This window comes from Neomonachus schauinslandi, chromosome 6 (assembly GCF_002201575.2).
Source record: "Neomonachus schauinslandi chromosome 6, ASM220157v2, whole genome shotgun sequence".
Taxonomy (NCBI): domain Eukaryota; kingdom Metazoa; phylum Chordata; class Mammalia; order Carnivora; family Phocidae; genus Neomonachus; species Neomonachus schauinslandi.
This window is the reverse complement of record NC_058408.1, coordinates 5231156-5257717: the sequence shown is the minus strand read 5'-3', so window position 1 is coordinate 5257717 and position 26562 is coordinate 5231156. Positions and strand designations below refer to the sequence as shown.

At 46.7% G+C, this 26562-nt stretch overlaps 1 protein-coding gene across 4 annotated transcripts in view; it reads left to right on the top strand.

Moving 5' to 3' along the window:
* Nucleotides 1–35: 35 nt before the first annotated feature.
* F11R (F11 receptor) overlaps nucleotides 36–26562 on the top strand; it is a 44118-nt gene continuing 17591 nt past the window's right edge. Inside the window, exons 1-10 of one of the 4 annotated variants that reach the window (XM_021682058.2) lie at nucleotides 68–233; nucleotides 18546–18614; nucleotides 18777–18884; nucleotides 19056–19202; nucleotides 19481–19683; nucleotides 20098–20200; nucleotides 20342–20449; nucleotides 20668–20680; nucleotides 20983–21031; nucleotides 21145–23331. In XM_021682058.2, the coding sequence (XP_021537733.1) occupies nucleotides 173–233; nucleotides 18546–18614; nucleotides 18777–18884; nucleotides 19056–19202; nucleotides 19481–19683; nucleotides 20098–20200; nucleotides 20342–20449; nucleotides 20668–20680; nucleotides 20983–21031; nucleotides 21145–21180 (897 nt within the window). In that variant the 5' untranslated portion in view covers nucleotides 68–172 and the 3' untranslated portion in view covers nucleotides 21181–23331. Of the gene's footprint in view, nucleotides 234–18545; nucleotides 18885–19055; nucleotides 19203–19480; nucleotides 19684–20097; nucleotides 20201–20341; nucleotides 20450–20497; nucleotides 20568–20667; nucleotides 20681–20982; nucleotides 21032–21144; nucleotides 23332–26562 lie in introns of those variants that run through there. The other 3 variants (XM_044915887.1, XM_044915886.1, XR_006540221.1) reach the window with 3 other exon arrangements.

Sequence of the window (26562 nt, the reverse complement as noted above, 5' to 3'; positions counted from 1 at the left end):
TCCCTCCACCAATCGGAACGCGCAAGGGCGGGGCGCCGGCCAATCGTCGTGGGGGGCGGGGCCGGGCGGAGCTCAACCTGGTGGCTGGATTTTAGTCTCCGGGCGGCTGCGGGTGAAGCTGTGTCTCTCCCCGGGGCTCCAGCCGCCGTGTCGTATCGGGACCCTGATCGTCATGGGGACAGAGGCGAGAACCGAGAGGAAACAGTTGCTTCTCTTCACATCGGTCATCCTGTGTAAGTTCCCGGAGTTTCGGGAGGAATCGGTGGATCGGGTCAGAGGTTGGAGGGAGGCGCTCCCCACGCCTCTCGCCCGCGGGAGGGGAGGAGTTGAGAAACCTGCCAGCCTCACCCTCCTGGTCCCCCTTTCCACCCCAGCCCTCCTTACCCTGGCGGTGGCTGGCTCCCCTCCCCCCACACCGGTCCCCTTACACCCACCGCGAGGAAGCCGCGGCTTCCGCACGTAGCCGAAAACAAGGGAGGGGGTAGCCCCACTTTTCCCAGCCTCACTTACTGGCGAGGGCCCTGCACGCATCCACCCAGACGTACTTCTCCGCACGAACCTGGGAAGGGCCATCCTGCCCTCCAACACGCACCCGACATCCGCGCACCACCCGAGAGAAGCCTGAGCCTCGCACCCCTGACTCCTCTGGCCCCTGAATGCCCTGCTCCTGAAGGGCCCTCGGAAAATCTAATGGAGGTCAGGTGGGGTGGACATCTCTTTGCCTGGCTGTTGCTGAAGGGGGCTCCTTAGCTCCCCGGATCTTTGGGTTGCGGTGGTTGCTCTGGGTAAAGTGGGTGCAGAGTCTGAAGAAATAAATTTGAGATCTCACCTTTCTCAGAGCACAGCACTTAAAGTTCCTTTCTGGGGTAGCTACCTCGAGAGTCCTTAATAAATGTTGTTGACTGAGTGTCTTATTCCCAGGGGGAGGACCTGTCTGTTGGTTGGCTGGATCCTTCTCACAGCCAGGACTCTGCCCTCCCCCGACCGCTTCTGGGAGTTTTTGTTTCCTTTGTAAACTCCCTTTCCTGTGGAACAATGAGGCTCACTTGCTGGGGCATGCCTCTGTCTATAGATAGGTTTGGGCGGACTGAGTGTATGGTTTGGGTCACCCAGTTAGGCACCCTGTGTCCCCAGCTGGACGTATATTGTCAGATTCATGAGTGCCTGTAAGTGTGCTTCTGTGGATTCTTGTGTCAGTAGGTGATCTGTAGGAATCTTTGTTTTTCCCTCGAGGTCCATGCTTTAGAAAGTGTAAAAGAAATGAACAGTTACAATAGCATTGGTGGTTATAAGGCAGTTCATTTTGCTCAGTTTTGAAGGGTGGAAATGGATTCCCTGCTCTTAGGCGGGTGGATTGACAGCTTCTTTGTCCCTTATCACAAAAACATAAGCCCTTGGGGTAAACTGGACCAGAGGCAAGTCTAACCCTCTCCCTATTGTACAGATACGGAAACGGGTCCAAAGAGGGGAAATGACTTTTCCAGATTGACGAAAGGACCTGGGAATGGAACCAAAGTTTCCTGAGCCCCTTCTCCTTTTTCCACTGCTGGATCCAGCATCTCAAGCACCCTGTGGCACAGGAACCATGATCTCAAACATAAGTTTGGCATAACGCCCCCAGGTCCACTCTCTTACCTTCTCTCGCTTGTCCTTTTCATTCTGTGCCTCCACTTTCCTCCTTGATTCAGTTTCCATTTTTCACCTATTCTCCACCGTTCTTTCTTCTGCCTGTATTTTAGAACTGCTCATGACACCCATGGGCCTTCTTTGGTTCTTTGTGGTGCTCCTCCTGGTACGCAACCTCATGCTGAACAGTGCTCTCCCCCCCCCCCGAAGTTTCTCATCAGTGATGCTATCTGCGACCATGTGTGTCGGGCTTACAAGCTTCCTGAAGCCGGCATCCTTCTTCCTTCTCCTCTTTCTTTTTCTCTCCTCATTTTCTGCATTGTGACATCCCCCAGTAGCCCATACTGGCACTGAAAGAGTTGGGATAGCCCCATTCTGAGCTTGGGCATGTCCTCTAGTCTGTTCAGGGATTCAAATGGAGCCTGAGGTGATGTTGCATTAGCTTGACAGGACGGTGCGTCCTGGGAAGTGACATGCCCAGGGGATGGGGGAACTGACCATATCACATTTAAATCCGGCTAGACCTGGGGGGAGGAATTTGATTAGTAAAATGAGGATGGAAATAGGAATCAGATGACCTCACCGGGTTTCTAGTTTGGCTCTCTGCCTTATTTGTGATCTTAGACTAGTGCCCAGTCTTTCCATCTGTGGACAGGAGTAATAGTGCTTGTCCTGCGGGTTGACCAGGATAATAGCTACATTACATGTACATGAAGGGATGATTATCATTGGGCAGCTGTTAACCCCTTTGGATTTTGTGAGGAGGAAAGAATGCTGCCCCAGGAGAGTTGGTCAAAGGAAGCAAGGTTTCCTCCTCCTCGATCCCAAATAGCAAAGGTAAAAAAAGGTAAGGGCTCTTTCTTGGGTGTCTGGTCTGTCCTCTGGCCCTGGGGTGTCTGGAGCATATGTGGGTGCCCTCGTGTTCTCTCTTCTCCCACCACGGCTGTTGCTCATTGTGGGCTCTGCCATCAGGGAGGAAGAACAAAGGGCAGGATATGATCAAGTTCAAGCAAAGGCCCAGCGCCAGCCCTGGGAAGCCTTGTGGAGAGGAAAGCCTGAGCTGCTGGGGCAGGGATTGGAGCCCAAACACTGAGGGAACTGGGCTTGGGAAAAGCACACCCAGTGACCAAAAACACGGTCTCCCTCTTCCTGGGGAGCCTGCACTTAGAATTCTAAGTTTCCAGCAGTCTCCCAGGCAGGGAGAGGCATTTCTACTTATAGCAGGGTCATGTGTGAATAGGAGGACTTTTGGTGTAACCACGGGGAAGAAGGGGGAGCCTGGGTTGGAACCTTCGTTCTTTCCTCCCATCCCACTTGAGTGGGGGATCCCCACCCGACATTCCGGAAGACAGGAGCTGCTGCCCCATGTGTGGCTCAGTCTGAGTGCTTGTCTTCTCTATGGATGTTTCTGACTCAAGCCCTTCCACCTTTGCTGTTCAGCTTTGCTAGCTTTACCTCAAACTGTACATTGGTGAGTCGCTTCTCCTTTCCCCTCCCTCTACCACTGGTTGAATTTACTCCCAGGAAAGAATTGTTCCCTCGAAACCTGAAATCTAGTGGCGGCTGACGACTGCCAGGCAGCCAGGCAGCCAGGCGGAACTAGGAACTGGGAAATGCCCGGTAGTGGGATTCCAGTGCCCCCCTCCATCTGTACCTCCTGGCTCCAGGACACTTTCACTTTACAATGTTTCTAGTTTCTTTGTGACCTAGGCATGCCTGGGGTCTCCAGGCTAGTTTTGGTTTGGGGTAGAGCTCTTGTAATTAAAAAAATAAAAAAGTTTTATTTATACTTAGAACAGGTTAATATGTTGATGTACACCACAGACATGTACTCCATCAGGCACCTAGTTTTTTTCACTTTGGATACCCCGGAGATCTTTTCATATGGGCATTATGGGTGTTGTGGTCTTGGTCTTTAAGATCCCACCACCACTGTCTAGCCCCCCCCACCCCCCTCCCCCAAGTCACCGGGTCAGGGGCCACCTGTTCTGTGGACACTGAAAGGGCTGACACCTTTGCTCAGAGATAGAGTGAAAAACTATACCCATTTTGCATGACTGAGTAGGAAATAATGGAGCTTATTTTTCACATCTGTTAGTATTGAGGAGAGACCTTGGGGACCTCTAAACTCAGACTCGCTTCCTTTTCAGAGGTTCAGGAAAGATCTGGATGACCACTTGTCAGATGTAATTGTGAAAGAGGGTGCAGCGTTGTGGGGAGTGGGTTGTGGGAAGCCACGTGAGTGGATGCATACTGGGCTTTTCCAGGCATTGAAAACTCAGAGTTCATCTGTCTGGGACTCCCTGATAAGCAGAGTTTCTGTCTAAAGTCCGGCTGTGGCATTAGTTTCGCAATGTTGGGGGTAGGACAGGAGGAAACAGCTGGCTGACAGGAAGCTTGATGCCAGGCCCTTGGAGTGAGCCCTGAGTGGGCAGGGCATAACCTTCCCTTGTACTGGGGAGCTGGGTGGGGAAGGGGAGGAGCGGAGCAGGTAGAACTGGAAATTCTGCAGAGAGGGCAGGAGGGAGCCATGCAGTCAGTGAAAGCTCTCCTGTCCCACACTGCTGATCCCACCTTCTGCTATCCTGAGGGCCATTCCAGCCACTGACGTCACTCAAAGTGCAGCCAAGAAGGGCGGTTTAGACTCAGCCCAGCCTGTTGGGCTCACAGAGCGTTCCTCTTGCCCACGCATTCCTTATCTGTCCTACCCTAACCTCCAGGAGCGAGTTCAGTCTTTACAGGGTGACCGGTGGGAAGGAGGAAAGGGCAAACCGGGGGTAGAAGCCCTAGGTCCAGGTTCTAATGGTATTGCTTTGTCAAATTCATTTGTTAATCCAGGAAATGTTGGTGTCTCCAGTGTTCTGAGCATTGTGCTAGAGATAAGGGATAAAGCAGTGAGTCACACTTGATATCAAGAAGTCCTGAGGGGAGGGCACCTGGGTGGCTCAGTTGGTTAAGCGACTGCCTTCGGCTCAGGTCATGATCCTGGAGTCCCTGGATCGAGTCCCGCATCGGGCTCCCTGCTTGGCAGGGAGCCTGCTTCTCCCTCTGACCCTCCCCCCTCTCATGTGCTCTCTCTCTCTCATTCTCTCTGTCTCAAATAAATAAATAAAATCTTTAAAAAAAAAAAAAGAAGTCCTGAGGGGAGCCAGGGGCATTGGAAAAAGTTAGCCCACCTTAGGTAAACTGAGTACCCTTTCGGAGCCGGAGGCCCTGGCTTTCCTCCTCCTCATTCCACAGCTGTAGCTAGAGGGGAATGCCTAGAGGGGAAGTTTGGGTGCATTCTTAGAGAAAACCAGAGTCTGGCTGGCTGGCTGGTTTCCCTCCTTTTCCTTCCCTTTAAAAAAAAATGGAATTCAAACAAATTCATGGTACAAAAGCAACTTAAGGAACATTCTAATAATTAACAGGATGTATAGAGGAAACAAAGGTTTCTTAATAAAGCAGTAGAAGGAAGCTTTTCTGTGGTGGGCTTGATCTGCATATACAAGGGTGGTTGTTGGTGGGTTCTGTTAAGTCTGGACACCTTCGCCCTCTGTGACCACTTTATCACGGTGTGCTTCAGTGGGGGGCATGGAACACTTTTCTGGGCAAATACAGTGCTAGGAGCTGGGGAGATACAAACAACTTGGATTCTCTTCCCAAGGACTACAGACACATATTGACTAAGCAGCAAGCGACAGAGTATGCCAGGCGCTGTCATCGAAGTACAAAATGTTTTGGGAGCATACAAGGAAAGAGATAAAGTTTTTAAAAAGATAAATCTTTATTAAATAATGTGCTCAGTGCAGAAAAATGGGAAAACAAATACAGAGAAAATAAAAATCACATGTAATCCTATTATCAAGAAATAAATAGTACTTGTGTTTATTTGCAGTCTTTCCTCTATGAATAATATGATATATATGTATATATACTTTATATATATATTACGTATATGTATTTTTAAGCAAAATGTGCTTTAAACAACCTCCATTCTATAGTATTCTACTGCATGGCTATATTATAATTAACTGTTCACTTTTTGTTGGACTTTTAGGTTTTCTTTGCTATGCTAAATAATATGAAACTGTCCCTGTACAAACATCTTTAAGCTTAACCTTTGATTATTTTCTTAGACTATATTCCTAGAAGTTGGGGAGAGATTAATGTTGACTGGGGAAAGTCATAATGGATCAAGGGGCATTTGAACAGGATCTTAAAGGTTGAGTGGGCTTTCCTTGCTTGTCTGATGGAGATGCTCTATAGCATCATACTTTTGGAGCCTCAAAATTAGGCAGACTCGGGTTAAGATTCCCTTCCCACCGTGGGATACCTGGCTGGCTCAGTCGGTAGAGTGAGACTCTTGATCACCAGGTTGTGAGTTTGAGCCCCACATTGGGTGTAGAGATTACTTAAAAAAAAAAAAAAAGGATTCCCTTCCCACTTTGCTGTTTATAGCTGTATGATTTTGGGCAACTATTAGCTCAGTGTTCTCATCCCATGTGAGATGGGATTATAACAGTAGTACTGTCTTACAGCATTTTTGTGATTAGAATCTAAGGAGACAGTGTGGGTGTGGGTGGCTCAGTTGGTTGAGTATCTGCCTTTGGCTCGGGTCGTGATCTCAGGGTCCTGGGATCGAGTCCCACATTGGGCTCCCCACTCAGTGGGGAGTCTGCTTTTCCCTCTCCCTCTGCCCCTCCCCACCATTCATGCTCTCTCTCTCTGTCTCTCTCTCTCTCAAATACATAAATAAAACCTTAAAAAAAAATAGGGAGACAATGCATAGGGCACCAACCTTGATGGGAGGGCTCACTGTGTCATTTCTGCCATGACACTTGCCCAGATTCAAGAGGAGGGAACCTAGACTCTACTTCAGTCCCAGCGTAAGGAAAGCATGTGGGATGAGATAAACATATAGATCCATATGTCTATTTTGGAAAACACAATTTGCCACAGTTGTGTTATTATTCAGATACATAGTGATTTTCAGGAATTATATGCTCAGTCCTACAGATTTCTACACCACCAGCTCTCTTCTGACATGTGCAAAAGCATGTAGGGATTGGTTTAGGTATTAGTGGCTACATCACCACCTCCCCTTCTCTTTACCCAACTCACCTTCTCTTCCACTCCCACCCCCTTGTGCCACTCGGCCTACCTACTGTTGTCAACTACAGTTATTTCCAGGTACCTGCGCTGTCACCCGTTTTCTCTCCTTGAAATTTATCAGACTCACCTATACTCTCCAGGATCTTGATGGTATAGTAATCTTACATTTCTTTCTTGTTTTTTTTTTTTTTTAAAGATTTTATTTAATTAGTCTGTTTATTTAGAACACAAGTGGGGGGAGGGGCAGAGGGAGAGGGAAAAAGAATCTCAAGCAGACTCTGTGCTGAGCAGGGAGCCAGATGTGGGGCTCCATCTCAGGACCCTGAGATCATGACCTGAGCCAAAATCAAGAGTCAGGTGCTTAACTGACTGAGCCACCCAGGCACCCCTAATCTCATATTTCTTACTTACCTGTTACCTCGTTTCACCTTCAAAGTTTTTTTTCCCCCACCTTTAAAGTTTAATCAGTGTTTTTGCCTCTCCTTTCTGGCTTTGTTTTATTCTTTCCTCCTTCTTGTGATCTGATTTTCTTTTTCCCCTTTTTCATTCCCTTTTCCCCTTCCTTTTTCTCTAAATTAAAACACTTAATACATGCTTGCTCATTACACAAATGCAGAAGATAGAAAAGAAAGGCTGCCTGTGGTCTGAGATAATATGCACAGTTGTGTGCATGGAGTCTGTTAGAGATTTTGTTCTGCATATACTCAGATTATTTTTATTATTTTAAAAAATAGGATAATTCTCGGGCGCCTGGGTGGCTCAGTTGGTTGGGCGCCTGCCTTCGGCTCGGGTCATGATCCTGGAGTCCCTGGATCGAGTCCCGCATCGGGCTCCCTGCTCGGCGGGGAGTCTGCTTCTCCCTCTGACCCTCCCCCCTCTCATGTGCTCTCTCTCATTCTCTCTCTCTCAAATAAATAAATAAAATCTTGAAAAAAAAATAAAAAATAGGATAATTCTACATACTGTTTTTATATTTTTGGATATATTTCTGTGCTAGTACAAATTGATCTACTTTGACCTTCGGGATGGCCATATGTATTTTTTTTTTTAAGATTTTATTTATTTATTTGAGAGAGAGAGAGGGACAGAGAGAGAATGAGCAGTGAAGGGGAGGGGCAGAGGGAGAGGGAGAAGCAGGCTTCCTGCTGAGTGGGGAGTCCGACGTGGGGCTCGCTCCCAGCTCAGATCATGACCTGAGCTGAAGCCAAGATTTGGCCGCTCGACTGACTCAGGTGCCCCTATTTATGTTTTTGAGATATATTAGTTTCAGGTACACAATGTAATGATTGGATATTTCTGTATATTGCAAAATAATCACAACAGTAAGTCTAGTTAACATCCGTCCCCATACATAGTTACAGAATTTTTTTTCTTGTGATGGGAACTCTTTAACATTTACTCTTTGCAACTTTCAGATATGCAGTACAGTATTACTAACTATGGCCGCCACGTTAAACATTATGTCCCCGTGACTTACTTTATAATGGGAAGTTTGTACGTTTCCACCTCCATCACCCATTCCCCCCCCCATCTCCAAGCTTAGTTTTGTTTTTGTTTTAAATTTAGATCCTATGGGGTGCCTGGGGGGCTCAGTTGGGCATCCGCCTTCCGCTCAGGTCATGATCCTAGGGTTCTGGGATCGAGCCCTGTGTCATCTGGCTCCCTGCTCAGCAGGGACCTGCTTCTCCCTTTCCTCCCCGCTCGTGCTCTGTCTCTTTCTGTCAAATAAATAAATAAAATCTTGGGTGCCTGGGTGGCTCAGTCGGTTAAGCGACTGCCTTCGGCTCAGGTCACGATCCCAGGGTCCTGGGATCAAGTCCCACATCGGGCTCCCTGCTCTGTGGGGAGCCTGCTTCTCCCTCTCCCCCTCCCCCTGCTTGTGTTCCCTCTCTCGCTGTGTCTCTCTCTGTCAAATAAATAAATAAAATCTTTAATAAATAAATAAATAAATAAAATCTTAAAAAAAAATTAAGATCCCACATATAAGCGAGATCATATGGTCTTTGTCTTTATTTCATTTAGCATAATGGTCTCAAGGTCTATCTATGTTAACACAAATGGCAAGGTTTCAGTTGGTTTTTTTTATGGCTGAATAATAAACCATTGTATATATGTACCACATATTCTTTTTTAAGATTTTTTAAAGGATTTTATTTATTTATTTGATAGAGAGACACGGAGAGAAGGAACACAAGCAGGGGGAGTGGGAGAGGGAGAAGCAGACTTCCCACTGAGCAGGGAGCCCGACGCGGGGCTCGATCCCAGGACCCTGCATGACCTGAGCCGAAGGCAGATGCTTAACGACTGAGCCACCCAGGCACCCCTATATGTACCACATATTCTTTATCCATTCATTCATTGATGGATACCTAGATTGTTTCCGTATCTTGGCTACTGTAAAGAATACTGCAGTCAGCATAGGGGTGCATGTATCTTTTTGAAGTAGTGGTTTTATTTTCTTCAGATAGACACCCAGTAGTAGAACTGCTGGATCATATGGTAGTTCTATTTTTACTTTCTTAAGGAACCCCCCATACTGTTTCCCAGGGTGGCGTACTGTACCAGTTTGCATTCCTTCTAGCAGTGCACAGATACTCTCTTTCCTCTACATCCTTACCAATACTTGTTACTTCTTGTCTTTTTGATAATAACGGGAAGTGACATTTCATTGTGGTTTTGATTTGCATTTTCCTGATGATGAGTGATGTTGAGCATCTTTTCATGTACCCGCTGTCTGTCTGTATGTCATTGGAAAAACATCTATTCAGATCTCTGCCCAGAGATCTTTTAATTGCATTGTGTGGGTTTTTTTGCTGTTGAGTTGGGAGTTCTTTATATGTTCTCAATTTTTTGGATATTAATCCTTTATTAGGTATGCGATTTGCAAAATAGTTTCTCCCATTCAGTGGGTTGCCTTTTCATTTTGATGATGGTTTCCTTTGCTGTGCAGAATGTTGATTCTTTCACTATGTGGAAATGTCATCATAATTACCTAAGTCAAGGCTGTAGTCACTGGGGATTCAGCCAGAATGCCCACTGCTGAAGTTCAACTTAGACCTGTGTATTCATCCACCTGGGCCGCCATCACAAAATGTCACAGACTGGGGCTTAAACAAAAGTAATTTATTTTCTTTTTAATTTGTAAAGATTTTTAATTAAAAAAATTTTTTTTAAAGATTTGATTTATTTATGAGAGAGAGAGAGAGAGGGTATGAGCTGGGAGAGGGGAAGAGGAAGAGGGAGAAGCAGACTCTCTACTGAGCTCAGAGCTGGATGCGGAGCTCAATCCCAGTACCTGGGATCATGACCTGAGCTGAAGTCAGATCTTAACCGACTGAGCCACCCAGGTGCCCCAACAGTGATTTACTTTCTCACAGTTCTGCAGGCTGGGAGGTCAAGAGCACAGTGCTCATGGGGGTCGGTTTCCTGTGAAGCCACACTCCTGCTGCTGGTCCTTTCTGCAGGAGCACAGTTGGTGTCTCTCTGTATAAAGGACACCAGTCAGATTGGATTAGGGCATGTCCTAAGGGCCTTATTTTAACATCATTATCTTGTGGAAGGCCACGTCTCCAAATACAGTCACATTTTGAGGTACTAGGGTTTAGGGGGAACACAATTCAGTCTATAACAAGCATAAACCATTTTGAAAATTAGCTCTGCAGAAAGGGCAATGCTTTGATCAGAGTCTCTTCCTAAGCTGACCTGGGCCTACTTGGAGTCTCTTGGTTGTTCTTGTGGTCATGAAGAGAGTGGGGGTGTTTTAAATGGATTCACATCTTTCCCCCACTTTCTGCTGCTGTTTTATTTTTTATTATTTTTAAAAATATTTGTTTACTTGAGAGAGCGAGCACGAGCATGCATGAATGGGGGGAGGGACAGAGGGAGAGAATCCAAGCCGACTCCCCGCTGAGGGCAGAGCCTGCCTCGGGGCTTGATCTCCCAGGTTGTGAGATCAGGACCTGAGCCGAAATCACGAGTTGGGTGCTTTTTTTTTTTTTTTAAGATCTTATTTATTTATTAGAGAGCACAAACAGGGGGAGGGGCAGAGGGAGAGGGAGAAGCAGGCTCCTGGCTGAGCAGGCAGCCCGACGCAGGGCTCGGTTCCAGGACCCTGGGATCATGACCTGAGCTGAAGGCAGACGCTTGACCGACTGAGCCCTTGTAGACCTTGCATCAAAAACCTCCTGGCACTTCCACTTTTGTCTGCACACCTCCGTGGATGCAGAAAGCAGCCTCTACCTTTGTGCATTGCAGACACCTGCAGACATGCTGCAACCCAGGGGCAGAAATCAGTCCCTATTGCAAAATGGCTGTTGGAAATTGCCCATGTGCAGAGAAGTTTCATTCTGTTTCAAAACTATGAAATTTAAAAACACTTAATTTTGGGGGCATTTGGAGGGCTCAGTTGATGGAGTGTATGACTCTTGATCTCCACGTTGGGTGTAGAGATTACTTAAAAATAAATCTAAAAAAACCACTTAATTCTTAAGTGCTGAAGCTAAGTTTAAGAAAAAGATTAATGGAGGGGTGCCTGGGTGGCTCAGTTGGGCATCTGCCTTTGGCTCAGGTCATGATTCCGGGGTCCTGGGATCAAGCCCTGAACTGGGGCTCCCCGCTCAGTGGGGAGTCTGCTCTGCCCCCAACACACACATAAATAAATATTTTTTTAAATAAATAAATCTGTAACAAAAGAAAAAGATTAATGGAATAGTCATCTTTCCCCTGCCCCCTGATAATAGAACAGTTTATTAAAAATTTTTAAAAGATTGAACTATGGATTGAGTTTGTTTTTTCTTCATTTGGGCATGCCCCGTCTGCCAGTTTGAAAAATGGGCTTATCTTTGTAGATAAACTTTAACAAGTAGATGTTGTAGTGAATGGTCTGCTATGACCTACTTTGTTAAGACTCTATGTTGTTCAATGTCAACTTGTACCAGGCATTATGCTAAAGTGCTGAGTACTCAGAATAATAAATAACACATGGTCCCTGTTCCCTGGGGGTTTACTGTCTGGTAGGGGAGACATACCTGTGCACAGATGATGTCATTGTAATGTGGGCAGTGCTTTGCCCCTGTTTTGCATGGGGTAGTTAAAGCCTAGGAAAGAGGTCTGAAGCCGGCTGTGGTAGGATTGGGGGTGGGTGGGTCATTTCTTGGAAAATAATGTAGATGCATAGCTGCTGACCAGATGAAGAAAGAGGGGAAAGGGTGCTCCACAGAGCTGGAATAGCAGGAGCAAAGTAGAGGTTGTGAAACTGCTCTTTGCTGGGAGTTTAAGGAGTCTCTACTGCTAGAGGATAAACTGCAAGAGTAGAAAGGCTTATCAGAGGGTTGTCTGGGTGAAGAATTTGGATTTTATCTGAGAGGCAATGTGGAATCCTTGAAAACTAGAAGCAAGTGTTAGATGTGCATTTTTAGGAAGTCTGTATGGTATCAAGCTGCCTTGATTTGAATCTGCACCACCGCTTTAGCTGCTCTGGGCCTCAGTTTCCCTGTGTAGAAAATAGAGATTATAGGGACTCCTGGGTGGCTCAGTTGGTTAATTGGCTGACTCTTGGTTTTGGCTCAGGTCGTGATCTCAGGGTTTTAGGATCAGTCCCCACACTGGGCTCCACACTCAGCGGAGAGTCTGCTTGAGATTCTCTCTCGCTCTCTCAAATAAATGGATCTTAAAAAAAAAAAATAGAGATGATAATAACAGTATTACCCAACCCCTAAGGGTCTTGTAGGGATAAATGACAGTCCGTGTAGTATGCTTGCAGCAGTGCCTGGCACATAGTAAGCACTCAATAAGTATTAGCTCTTCCCCCGGCAGTGGGATGGAGGATGGATTTGCGTGGGTCAAGATTAAACAAGACAGAGAAAACAAGTGTAATTGAGAGACTAGTTGCAATTCTTCAGATGATGATGGTACTAAAAAGTGGTGGCCAAAATTGGAGGAACATTTGGGAGGTGACGACGTAATGCTTGCTGTTTGATTGACAAGAGTGAGGGAGAGGTGGTGACTGCGGGAAGGCTTCTGGTTTGAGTGAGCAAGTACATGGTGGTACCACCAACCTAGAGAGGGGAGCAGGAGCGGGTGTGTGGAGTCCTGGTGGAGAGGACGCAAGGAGGCTCAGCCGTAGGCATCTGCAGCTCTGGTGGGAGGCGGGGACTGGAGCTGGCCCTAGGTGGGTGCACATGAATTTTGGGCTGTGTTTGAGATTTCCTAGAGAGAATGTGGAAAGGAAAAAAGGCCTGAGATGAAATGCCGGGGATCACTCATGTTAAGGGATTGACAGAGAAAGCAAGGTTCAAAAAGGAGAATGGTTGTCCCCAGAAGGGCGGCACACAGAAACCTAAGGGCAGAGTGACTTCTTCTTCTTCCTTTTTTTTTTTTTTTAAAGACTTTATTTATTTATTTACTTAGAGAGCGAGCAAGCAGGGGAGGGGGAGGGGGAGTAGGAGAGATAGAATCTCAAGCAGACTCCACACAGAGCACAGAGCCTGATGCGGGGCTCCATCTCACAACCCTGAGATCATGAGCTAAGGTCAAGAGTCGGGTGCTCAGCTGACTGAGCCGCCCAGGGGCTCCCAGAGTGACTTCTGAGGAAGGGAGCCGTCTGCAGGGCCTGGCGTCTTACAGAGGCCACTGAAGGGAACTGAAAAAGCAAATTGTGGTTATCCTTAATTCTAAGACTACTTCAGTGTTTTGTAAGTTGGGATGTAACTTACAGCCTAGGTATACATTTAATATGATGTCCCCCCAAGCAGCTATTATTAAATCGATGTATATCATATAATCAGGGCATCTTAGAATTGAGGGATGCAATATCTGGTGATCTTGGTAAAAGCAATTTTAATTCCAAGGTGAGAGCCAAAGATCTACTGAATGAGTGTGTTGGGCTGAAAACACTGAGGAGTCCTATGGAGGAGTACAAGATTGAGGGCAGGCTTTCTGTACATGAAGGGGCCAAAAATCTATTGATGCCTTTGACCTTGTGGCTTTTCTTACTGTGAACTTAGAGTAAATCAAGCGTCACCGTGAAAAGGATGGATTTTCCTTCTATTTGTGTTTACCACATGCATTAGCGGGACATCTGTGTGTGCGCATACAATGAGCCAAGTACAGGTCCAAGCTTCAGGGCAAAGGGGTGGGGCGTGATGAGGCAAGGGAAATACAAAATAGTTGAGGACAATGGGCAGGGAGTCTGTGGGCGTCCTGAGGGAGATAGGGTGCAGTGAGAGAAAGCCCTCCACTCTGCTGGTCTGTCTGTGAAAGTTCTAGAAAAGAGTTAGCCTTTCCAAGGCAGATACCATGAGAGAGGACAGGTGGTTTGGTGGGCTGGGATATAAGCATTTTTCAGGCAGAGTTTGTATTTATTTATATATGTCTTATTGAAGACAACTTTGAAGTCAGAAAAATAAGTGTGTACAGAAGGACCTATGGGCAGATGATGATAATTATAATAATAGGAGAAGATATAATAGTTATTTGGTGCTTCTTGTTATAGGCACTTTATTTGTCTTAGCTTGTTTGACTCTCAACCCCAGGCCTTTGATGTAGAAGCTGTTATTATCCCCATTTGACAGATAGGTGAACCGAGGTTCAGAGTGACTAAGGTAGCTTGCCCAGGTCACTCAGCCCAGGAGGTACCAGAGCTGGGATTTGAGTCAGACAGCTTGGTTCCAGAGGCTTGTTCAGGAGGGCAGGGGGAATGTGGACCGTGATGGTGAGGTGTCAAGGAGGGTGTGCTGGTGAGGCTGGGCTCGACAAATGCAGGGACTCGCAAGCACAGTAGAGCTTGAGTATTGGCCATCAGGCCACAGGTGGTCAGCCGAGATCCTGGGCTGGGATGGTGCTGAGGGGCAGACCCTGTGTTTTAAACAGGAGAAGGCTGGACTAGGCAACGGAGGTCAGGACTGTTGAGGAGCCGGGAGGATGGCTGTAGCCCAGGACGTTTGTGTTTGTATGTGATGTGATTCCTGAATGTTCTATTTATTTTTTATTTTTTAAATTCTTTTTTTTAAGATTTAATTTTTTAAAGATTTATTTATTTATTTAAGAGGGGGAGAGAGAGAGACAGTGTGAGCAGGGGGAGGGGCAGAGGGAGAGGGAGAGAGAGAATCTCCAGCAGACTCCCCGCTGAGTGCAGAGCCTAATGCAGAACTCAGTCACATGACCCTGAGATGATGACCTGAGCCAAAATCAAGAGTTAGATGCTTAACCGACTGAGCCATGCAGGCACCCCCTAAAGATTTAATTTTAGTTAAAAAATATAATTTAGGGCCGCCTGGGTGGCTCAGCCGTTAAGCGTCTGCCTTCGGCTCAGATCATGATCCCAGAGTCCTGGGATCGAGCCCTGCATCAGGCTCCCTGCTCTGCGGGAAGCCTGCTTCTCCCTCTCCCACTCCCTCTGCTTGTGTTCCCTCTCTCGCTGTGTCTCTCTCTGTCAAATAAATAAAATCTTTTTTTTTAATAAATAAAATCTTTAAAAAATTAATTTAATTTAATTTAAAAAAATATATGTATATATCTATTTTTTTAAGTAATCTCTACACCCAACATAGGGCTCGAACTTTAAACCCTGAGATCAAGAGTTGCATGCTTTACTGACTGAGCCAGCCAGGTGTCCCTATTCTTGAATGTTCTAGATCTGAAGGTCTGAGAGGTCTCAAAAGAACTTAGCAAAAGAAGTGATGCAGAAACAATCCCCAAATTCATATGCTGTGATTTCTTTTTTGGTGGCCCTTTATTTCAGACAATAGTTCTTAGTTTAATTAGAAGGTATTCTTTATTTGGGTCGTGTCATAGGTTGGATTCTAAGGAAGCTGACTCCGAGATGTCAATTACTGTACCAAGACATTTATTAGGGAGAGTTCTTGGGATCCACACCTAGGGAAGGGCAGGGAAGGGAAAAGGAGTAGGATGGGATGGAGGGAGAACTTGAGTTGCATTGTAGCCTCAGCCTATTCCCCAGGGGAGCTTTGGGGCAGGAATAGCCTTTCTGTGTTGCCCCAAATTGGGGGTTGGGGCATTGGGGCAGTAGAGCTGGGGCTCCCTGGAGCTGCCTTCCTCCTCTCATTCATTGGTGAGGCACTGGATACCAGCTGCCCCTGCCCCATGTGGAAGGCACGCCCCTCTGCCTGTCCTCAAAAGGGCTGGTAGCTTAGGGCCTTCATCTGGCAGAAGTCCCAGCAGCTGGAAAACAAGTTCTTCATTCCTGAAGGGAGATCAGGCTCGAGCATCACGCTGCACATCACAGGTGTCAAGTTGTAAAATTTGAGGATCTTAAAAAAACCGAGTTCCCATCATCAAAGCAGAGAAAGCTGACTGGGGCAAAAATCAAAGCATTTCATTATCAGCTTTCATTTCATTCCCAATAACAGCTGAGTAAGAGATGTCCAAGTGCTCAGTTTTCAATTAAGTGAGGGCTAATTGATTTAATTTCTAATCGGTTATGTTTGGTTATAAATTTGACGTTAAAATGTAATGCCAAATATACAGATACAATGTATTAGAAATAATTCATAGGTAAAATGGACCTGACTTTTAAAAGAACGACATTTATTACATAGTCTTTCCCCCATTAAGCCACGGTTTTTCTGAGAAACAGCATGGCTTATAAAAGTATGGTATAAAAAGGGGAAAAGGGGCACCTAGGTGGCTCAGGCAGTTAAGCATCAGACTGTTGGTTTCAGCTCAGGTCATGATCTCAGGGTCGTGAGATCGAGCCCCACATCAGGCTCCCAGCTCAGCTTGGAGTCTGCTTGTCCATTCCTGTCTGCTCCTTCCCCCAGCTCTCACACTCTCTCTCATAAATAAAAAATAAAAAATAAAAATCAATATTTAAAAAATAAAAAAAAGGGAAAAAAGAGGGTGTAAGGGGAACCTGTGTGCTAATCTGAGCTCTGCTATTTCATAGCTATGAAAAACATGGGCCAGATACTTAATTTTCTCATATGTAAAATGGGAGAGAGAATATTTATCTGGACTAATTTACATTGTTGTGTCAAATTGAGATAAATGTATAAAAGTACTTTTAAAATTTTATTTATTTATTTTTAAAGATTTTATTTATTTATTTGTTAGAGAGAGAGAGTGCACAAGCAGGCAGAGAGAGTAGACTCCTCGCTGAGTAGGGAACCTGACGCGGGTGGGGCTTAATCCCAGGACCCTGGGATCATGACCTGAGCCAAAGGCAGACGCTTAACCAACTGAGCTACCAGGTGCCCCAGTATAAAAGTACTCTTTAAATACTAATGCCAAAACAAAAACAAAAACCCTCAAGGACTTTAGAGAACATCTAGTTCAGATTTTTTTTTTTTTTTTAAATTTGAGAGAGAGTATGAGATAGAGAGAGAGCATGATAGCGGGGAGGGTCAGAGGGAGAAGCAGACTCCCTGCCGAGCAGGGAGCCCGAATTGGGACTCGATCCCGGGACTCCAGGATCATGACCTGAGCCAAAGGCAGTCGCTTAACCAACTGAGCCACCCAGGCGCCCGAGAACATCTCTTTCAAACCTTTCATGTTTCAGGTGAGAAAAGGGAGCCTCAAGACCATATTCAGTTATGTGAGTAATTACATAAAGCAAAAATGTGCTTGCGTTAATCTAAGGAAGACGGGACTCTTAGAAGGATAAAGAAAGCACACGTGGTGAATTTGAGCATGGAAAACACGAATGGGGGTGATTGTGCAAGCGCAGGTTTACAGCGGAGCCTGGATCTCCCAGAGTCCTGTCACTGGTGCTTACTGTCGAATGCTGGACCCTCCTGCCCACCCACCGCTGCTCTCAGTTAGTTAGCCCTGCCTCCCCTCACCCAGCTCTTCACCCCCAATACCCACCACCTCTTCCTTTCCTTTTCCACTGGGCAGGGGGAGATTCTCGGGAGAGGATCTAGCCCATTTCTGGCTAGAGCCAGGGCTCCCTTTCAGACCCAGCTGTGTGATCTTAGGCACGGTTCTTTCCTTCTGATTGGCTTGGTTCCTCGTGTAAAACTGGGGTAATAACACTTGTCCTGCTGATCTGTCATGCTTGTTTCAAGGATCAAACGACATAATGTATGTGAAAACACTTTAAAAATACAAAATGCCCTACAAATGTCGAGTGTTGTTATCCTCATAACTGCTCCTCCCCTGCCTCCTCGCCTCCCTCCCTGCCTCCTCGCTTCCCTCCCTGCCTCCCTGGCCTCCAGCTTTGCTGGCTTCCTGCCAGGAGTGTCTGACAAGTGGTTGCAATTAATTATTTGTTGAGAAGCTTTCTCTGAATCATGAAATGTCATTTGGGAAGCTGTTCTTGGACTAGTAGGAATCTAATTAGATTATTGGGAGTTGCAGAGGCACCTGGGCAGCTCAGTTGGTGAAGCGTCTACCTTTGGCTCAGGTCATGATCTCAGGGCCCTGGGATCGAGTCCCACATCGGGCTCCCTGCTCAGTGGGGAGCCTGCTTCTCTCTCTTCCTCTGCAGCTATCCCTGCTTGTGCTTGGTCTCTCTCTCTCTCTCTCAAATAAATAAATAAATAAAATCTTTCTAAAAATTAAAAATTAAAAAAAAAGATTATTGGGAGTTGCAGAGGGAAACATAAAAAGTGAAAGAAATGACATTTGAAAGAAATATTTTATTTTTATTTCCATTGATAATGGAAGTATTGGCCTGCAATTGTGGCAAAAAGCATTTAAAGAAAATATTTAAGTTACTGGTGATGGGGTCTGAGACCCAGGAGGACCTTGGATCTCCTGAATCTCTTCACCTTGGAGAAGCCGTAGGAGGAGCCTGGCCTCGGGTGCTCCATCAGCGGGAAGGCTCTTCTGTCCCCTCCTTAAGGGTCCGCCTCTGTCCTCCTCAGGCTCCCTGGAGTTGGGCAGGGGTGCAGTGTACACGTCGGAACCTGAAGTCCGAGTTGCTGAGAACAAACGTGAGTGCGGGGCCACTGTGGGGGGGTGTCTGGGGCTGGCGGGAGCAGGTGCAGGCCCCCGGGGACTTGGAGAGCATCCAGCACAGACTGCTGTTGGGGGCCGTTTCCCCTCTCCCATTTGTTGCGGCACCTTCCCCCGGTTCACTTCTGTTCTGTCTGCAGCCGCCAAGTTGTCCTGCTCCTACTCCGGCTTCTCCTCTCCCCGTGTGGAGTGGAAGTTTGCCCAAGGTGACATCACCAGCCTCGTTTGCTATAACAACAAGATCACGGGTGAGTTGCTCCGCTTCCTTCCTGATGGCCCAGGTTGTGGAGGGATTGCTGGGCCTGGATTCCAGGGGAGAGGTGCGGCCTGGGGCTCCGGTCCCGTGGACTTCCCGTGGCCTCTCCTGCCCAGCTTCTCTTGGCCCCCCGCTCATTCAGCCCCTCCTCCTCTCCTGGTAGCTTCCTATGAGGACCGAGTTACCTTCTCACATAGTGGCATCACTTTCCACTCTGTGACCCGGAAAGACACGGGGATGTATACGTGTATGGTCTCTGATGAAGGCGGCAACACCTATGGGGAGGTCACCGTCAAGCTCCTTGTGCTTGGTATGTGCTACACTTTTTCTGTGTGGTCTTGGCATTCATTGTTTCCCTAAACCCTCACAGGCTCTGCTAAGCTTTGGAGCTCACTGATGGTGAGAACACTCATGGGTGGAAGGATTCAGAGTCACGGTGCCAGCAGAGAGGGGATGCGCCCCTGGGTAGGAGGAAGCTGAGGGCGTGGTGAGGGATAGAGGCTAGAGCTGATGGATTGCGCTATCAGCAACTTAGCCTCTAGGCAGCGCTCTCTGACCTTGTGCTCAGCCCCTTCTGTCCCTTCACAGTGCCTCCATCCAAGCCTACGGTCAACATCCCCTCCTCTGCCACCATTGGGAGTCGGGCAGTGCTGACCTGCTCCGAGAAAGACGGCTCTCCCCCTTCTGAGTTCTACTGGTTCAAGGACGGGGTCCTGATGCCTACAGAGCCCAAGAGCAACCGTGCCTTCAGCAACTCTTCCTATAGCCTGAATCACAAGACAGGGGAGCTGGTAGGGATGGGGTAGCAAGGAAAGGTGTGGGGGGCACAGTTATAGAACCCTTGAAGGTGGGGAAGAAGAACAGCAGCAAGGTGAACTTGGCATCAGGGTCAGAAGACAAAAGATGGGTACTTGGACACTATCAGGATGAGCATTGCATAATATATAGAACTGTTGAATCACTATGTTGTACACCTGAAAGTAATGTAATATTATATGTCAACTCTAGTGCAATTAAAAAACAAAAATAGGGGGCGCCTGGCTGACTCAGTCGGTGGAGCGTGCGACTCTTGGTCTCGGGGTTGTGAGTTCAAGCTCCACGTTGGGCGTAGAACTTATTTAAAAAAACAAAACAAACAAAACAAAAAAACAAGAATAGGTGCTTGGCTTTTTCAGGCAGCAAGCCAACGGTTTTCTTCCCTCCAGGTCTTTGATCCTGTGTCAGCCTCTGATACTGGAGAATACACTTGTCAGGCACAGAATGGGTATGGGACCCCCATGAGGTCAGATGCTGTGCACATGGAAGCTGGTGAGCAAGGGTGTATGGAGCAGGGGCTTGAGCTCAGGCCTGGGGTGGGGACTGGGGTCTGCTTTTCATCCTGGCTTTGGTCGCGGTGTCAGCGGTGTGAGTGAGGCTTCAGGGCACTGACCTCTCGTTTGTGTCCCCTAGCGGAGTTGAATGTGGGGGGCATCGTGGCAGCTGTCCTCGTCACACTCATTCTCCTTGGATTCTTGATTTTGGGCATCTGGTTCGCCTATAGACGAGGCTACTTTGACAGTGAGTATTTGCCCTCAAAGGCTCTCCTTTTTATCGTCCCCCTTTCAGGGCACGGTTCTTGGGTGCCATCTGAGTACTGACCTGATAGTGAGCCCACATGTGCGGGGTTATCTCCCGGGTGAGCACCACTTACCTACTGCATGCTGTTTCTGCCACCCTTCTGTGCCCGGCTCTCTTCTGTCCTGCTCACAGTCACGGTCCCGTTTCTTCTCTTTCAGGAACAAAGAAAGGGTGAGTGAGGTGCTGTCCTGGGGATCTCTGAGGTTGAAAACATGGATGCCTGTGGTTTGAAGCTGAGATGGGCCCAGGGAAAGGGGTTGGAGGTGGAGGCAGCCCTGGTTGGGTGGACATCCAGGTTTCTACCTCTCCCTGTTCCCTGTGGCCTTCCATTTGTCCTATCTCCCTCCACCCACACCTCCCTGCTGAGAACTCTGTGCTTCTGTAAAGCTTTCAGTCCCGCCTCTGGAGTTGCAAGCAGGGGCTAAGGAGAGCACTAGGGGACTGAGTATCTCTGTCTTCTGACTTGTCTGCAGGACCTCAAGTAAGAAGGTGATTTACAGCCAGCCCACTGCTCGCAGTGAAGTGAGTGTGCTACCCCGGGACGAGGAGGGGGCTTCTAGCCTGTGTCTACAGGTATGGGAGATGATCAGCTAAAGAAGAGGGTAGAGTTGATTTGGATGTTTTTATTTCCCCAGGGGGAGTTCAGGCAGACCTCGTCATTCCTGGTGTGACCCTGGTCCGGCTCATATCCTGTCCTCTGTGCTTGCCTTACGCTGGTGCTACCAGACTCTGGCCCGTGATGTCTGTACTTTCACAGGACGCCTTATGTGTCTTCTAGCCCCCACAGGGGTCCCCACTTTTATTTTAGTTAGGATGTGGTTTTTTTTGTTAACGTCGGCTATGTACCCCTTCCTCCTGCATCCCTCCCCTCCTTTCCCACCACTGCTGAGTGGCCTGGGACTTGTTTAAAGCCTTCCTTCCCCATCCTTATGAGGGATCAGGCAGGAGTCCGGACTGACGCCCGTTGACTTCCTTCCAAGTAGGAGACAACAGTGGCGGGCACTCTCTACCCCCTGTGTGTCATGGCCCACGAGTAGTGATCTTGAGCTTATCCCTCGGCCCTTTCCTCCCGTGCTAAGGAGGTATGGGCTGTTTCAGAGTGGGGAGCTCTCATCAGACCGAGCAGCTGAAAAGGTTTGGTGACAACACCAAGTCTCTCCTGCCTCTGCAGCCCACTTAGTTCTGTCTTCCCATGGGAAGTGCCACTGGGATCCTCAGCACAAGCAGCCCGACACCAGCTGTGTCTGTAGGAAAAAAAACCCAGGGGCTTTGGTTATGGAGAGCATAGTGAGCTTTCAGGGGACACGTAGCAGAAAAGTTTTAAAACCACTGATGTAAAGAAAAGGGAGCTGGAGCTGGCAGCTCAAACCATCACCCTTGGCTGGAGCAACTGGATGGACGCTGTTGAGATGTCTGCAGGGCTGTGGGAATGTATGTAGTCGTCTTAGCTCTTTGCTGAGCGTGTGTGTGTGTGTGTGTGTGTGTGTGTGTGTGTGTGTGTGTGTGTATGGGGTGTCGTGTCTTAGCTCCGCTGAAATCCAGTGTATGTTGGAGGGCTTCTTAGCTCTTCGGTGAGATTTTGTTGGTGTGTGCTTGTATGTAGCTGGATGTTGTTGGAAATAAAAACTTGGTTTGTCAAAGCTTCTTGTTGTGGGAAGTGGGGGAAATGAGGTTCCTGGGCTCCTTTGTACAAACAGGAAGCTGCCTGAGGCCCCATTTCCCTGCAACCTGGGTTGGTCCTGGCTCCCTGTCCCACCCCTTCCTGGTTCCTGTCTCAAGGTGGAGCCGCCTGAGCATTGGACCCTCATTCTATAGAGCCCTCTTGTGGCAGGAGGAGAGCCTTCTGGAGGAGTGCCAACCCCCCTCCCCTCCCCTGAAGCTGAGGCTGTGCTCTGGGGTTGGGCTTGGTCTGATCCACCGAGGGAGAGGAGAAAGTCCACCCTCCCACCTCTGCCAACCAGATGCATTAATAGACTTCTCTAAGGCTGTGGGAAAACTGCTCCGGAGCCTGAGGCAGGAGGGTTCCTCAAACCTTTTGGTGAGCTCCTTTTTTAGCAGTAGTTGAAAGTAGTAATTACTACTTTATTTAAGTGGGGTAGAGGTAGGGGGTTGCTGTTTAAGGAAAAGAGAGTTTGAGACCAGGCTGTGAAGCTGTCTGCATGGGAGTGAGCAGCAGTAAGCAAGGTGGGCCTGCCTTTCATTGCTTTCCTCTGTCCATCTGGACCCTTTTTTGCCTTTAGATTTCTGTTTCCCCATCTACCACAGTCTCCCAGTCTATTTATTAACTAGTAAGAGGGCAAATAAGGGGTTTTCTAGGGCTGATTTTGCTTATTTCTTTCTGTGGAGGACGCTGAGCCCCACTCTGCCATGTTTTATTCCCATATCTGGAAATCCCTAACAGAATTGAGTGTTTTATCAAGAATCCAAAAGGAAAAACAAAGCCAACCAAACCATCAGTTAAGGATCATGCACCAATAAAAAAATAAATATTCCAGATGGAAATAATGAAACAAAGTAGAGATTATGAAACGGTTCAGTAAGAATGAGGTTTTTAAAGTATGTTTCAGATGTGTATCCTACTTGGGAGATGGGGTGGGAGGGACGTAGAGAAAACATGGCAAGGAAGCAGAGGTGATTCATTGTTCCAAGTCTGAGGTGAATGGTTCCTCACTCCCTCAGTCACTTGTGGTGAGTAGGAGGCATTTATTACCAGCCTTGGAATTTACCACAGCCCCTTTGACAAAGTTGGAAAACACCTTGTCTGTTTTCATTTTGAAATGTCAAAACTCATTTTTGTAATAAACGTTTATTTTTCACATTGAGTTTGTTTAAATCCTTAAGGTCTGTGTTAAAAGAAGAGGGACTTCCAGAGTGACTTGGATATTCAAAATCTTTATAGTCTTATTAAGAGATTTGAGGTATCCTTCCACAGAGCCTGATAACTGTTCCTTAAACTTACCATTGGCCTGTTGCTTAATGGGGTTGATGCAAATGAACATTTCTTACATTGAATTAACACTTGTGGGGAAGCAATTCTATGGGGACAAGAACCCAGTGTGATTGGGGATAAAATGATGGTCAAGGATGTGTTGTGTTTTGTTTTGTTTTTTTTAAAGATTTTTTTTATTTGACAGCACAAGCAGGAGGAGTGGCAGGCTCCCACTGAGCAAGGAGCCTGACACAGGGCTCGATCCCAGGACCCTGGGATCATGACCTGAGCCAAAGGCAGATGCTTAACTGACTGAGCCACCCAGGCGCCCCAGGATGTGTTCTGTCTTAACAGATTCTACAGATGGGGGAACCTGGCTGGCTCAGTTGGTGGAACATGCAACTCTTGATCTTGGGGTTGTGGGTTTGAGCCCCATGTTGGGTGTAAAGAAATCTTCAAAAAAAAAATACAGGCACCTGGGTGGCTCAGTTAAATGACCTATTCTCGATCTCAGTTCAGGGCTTGCTCTCAGGGTCCTGAGTTCAAGCCCTGTATTGGGCTCCATGCTGGGCCCTTAACAAACCTACTTAACAAACCAAAAAAAACAAAAACCCACAGCAGAATCTACATATCAAGGATGAGGGAAGGAAATAGGTTTGGTCCATTTCTGAATGAAGGGACAAGTATGTTTTATGGGGGTATGGGGACAACTTAAGGGGAATAAATGAAGAAAATGCAACTTTAAGGGAAAAAAAGCTCTAATTCTGTAGCTCCTCTGATTTAGTACCCCTATGGTATTAGCTGTGAAAATTTAATGAAATGGAAAAAAATTTTTTGGAGGGGTAACTTGTTGAATGATTATTATCATCCATTAATTTATTTATAGGGTATTAATTTCCCTATACCACAGATGGGGAAAAGCGGCACAAATGTTAGTAATTGACCCAAATTCACAACTAGTACTAGGCAAGTGGAAGGTCTGGGATTAAAGACAACTGGGAGAGAAGTTTCCTGAATGGGAAAGAATGCAGAAAGAGGAGGAGGAGCTGAAATAAGTTCGCTTTCTTTTTAGAAGTGGCTGTGTGGGTGTTAGGAGAGGACATTGAAAGTAATGATGTCCACCTGGGTTTCCCCTCCAACTGTGACTGTCACTTGAACCGGCCATCCCAACAGGATCTGCAGGACAGAGTGGCCTATGAGTGCCACCTTCTGGAATGAAGGATAAAGCCACTGCACGCTTGCCAGTGACAGGTGAAAATCAGAAGGCGTACATATATTTGTGGATGGCAAAGAGAAGAGCAACATCATCAGCTTGCAGAATGAGAATTCAAAAACATCTCAATAGAACAAACATGGTTACCAGAGGTGTTGGGGGGGGTGGTGTGTGTGGAGGGTATGGGTGAAACAGGTGAAGGGGATTAAGAGTCCACTTATCTCGGGGCGCCTGGGTGGCTCAGTTGTTGAGCGCCTGCCTTCAGCTCAGGTCATGATCCCAGGGTCCTGGGATCGAGCCCCGCATCGGGCTCCCTGCTCGGCGGGAAGCCTGCTTCTCCCTCTCCCACTCCCCCTGCTTGTGTTCCCTCTCTCTCTCTGTCAAATAAATAAAATCTTAAAAAAGAGAGTGCACATATCTTGAGCACTAATACATGGAATTGCTGAATCATTATATTGTGCACCTGAAACTAATATAACACTGTATGTTAACTACATTGGAATTAAAACTAAAAAAATCTCAATAGGCAGGAATGATAGGCTCCATCTTATAGACCAAAATTCAATAGTAATAAGTGTAAGATTCTGCCTCTGGGTCCAAAAAGCCAACTGGTCACAAATAAAGATGGAAAGATACAGAACAATTTAAAGACTATTGTATGGATGGCCTCAAGGAAGAAAATTAGGACCAATGGATGGATGTCCAAAGGACTGTTTAAAATTCAGACTGTGCCCTTCAGAGCTCTCAGGATTGTGTTGTGTCCTGGAAAGATGGCCAGCTTTGGAGTTGAAGACCTTATTTGACTCCAGCTTTTGATGTTGGCAAAGTTTTCTCTGTCAGTCTCTTGTCACCTAACAAATGGTGATAATACCCACCCTATGAAGTTTTTAGAAGCAAATGAGGCAAGATCTGGAAAGCACTTTATGTCACCTCACACAAGAGCTGTGCACAATCGCCTTCAAACTGGATATTTTAGGCCAGGGGTTGGCAAACTTAAGTAAATGACCAGAGAATAAAATTTTTATTACTATTACAAAAGTTTATTTAACAAAGAAGTTCAATAAGAAAATGTACATGACTCAGGCGCCTGGGTGGCTCAGTCATTAAGCGTCTGCCTTCGGCTCAGGTCATGATCCCAGGGTCCTGGGATCGAGCCCTGCATTGGGCTCTCTGCCCAGTGGGAAGCCTGCTTTTCCCTCTCCCACTCCCCCTGCTTGTGTTCCCTCTCTCGCTGTGTCTCTCTCTGTCAAATAAATAACTAAAATCTTAAAAGAAAATGTACATGACCTAATTTTTATATTGCACTAAAATGTGCTGTGGAGAGAAGACATGGAAGCATTGATTTCTCTGGTTTATATTCTGGTTTTGTTGTTCATACTTCTGGAAGGCTTCTACCATGATACTCTTTCCTACTGTTATCACCATTCTAATGTTGCTATGTTGCCCACTGGCCACCATTTCCACATGCTCGTCCATCACAAAATTCATAAAGGGGTCAAATCACAATATTCCTTAGACATAGATGCTACCATTTAATTTCAACTAAAACTTCTTGCCCATGAATTTTTCCAACTCGGGGGATGAACATCTACCCAGCAAGCTCAAAGATACCTTCAAAGAAAATTCTTTATACTTTTAGACATACAATCTCTATACAACTTTACAGGTATAGCAAGAAAACATCCATAGACTGTGAATGAACATGGCTGTGTTCCATTAAAACTTCATTTATGGACACTGAAATGTGAATTTCATAATTTCCATATGTCATGAAATAATGACCTTTGATTTTTTCCCCAATCATTTACAAATGTAAAAACAAATCTTAGATCCCAGGCTGCACAAAAACAAGTGATGGGCCAGCAATTAGTATTTTACTTAAAAGACAGCATCTAACCCATTTTTTTCTAA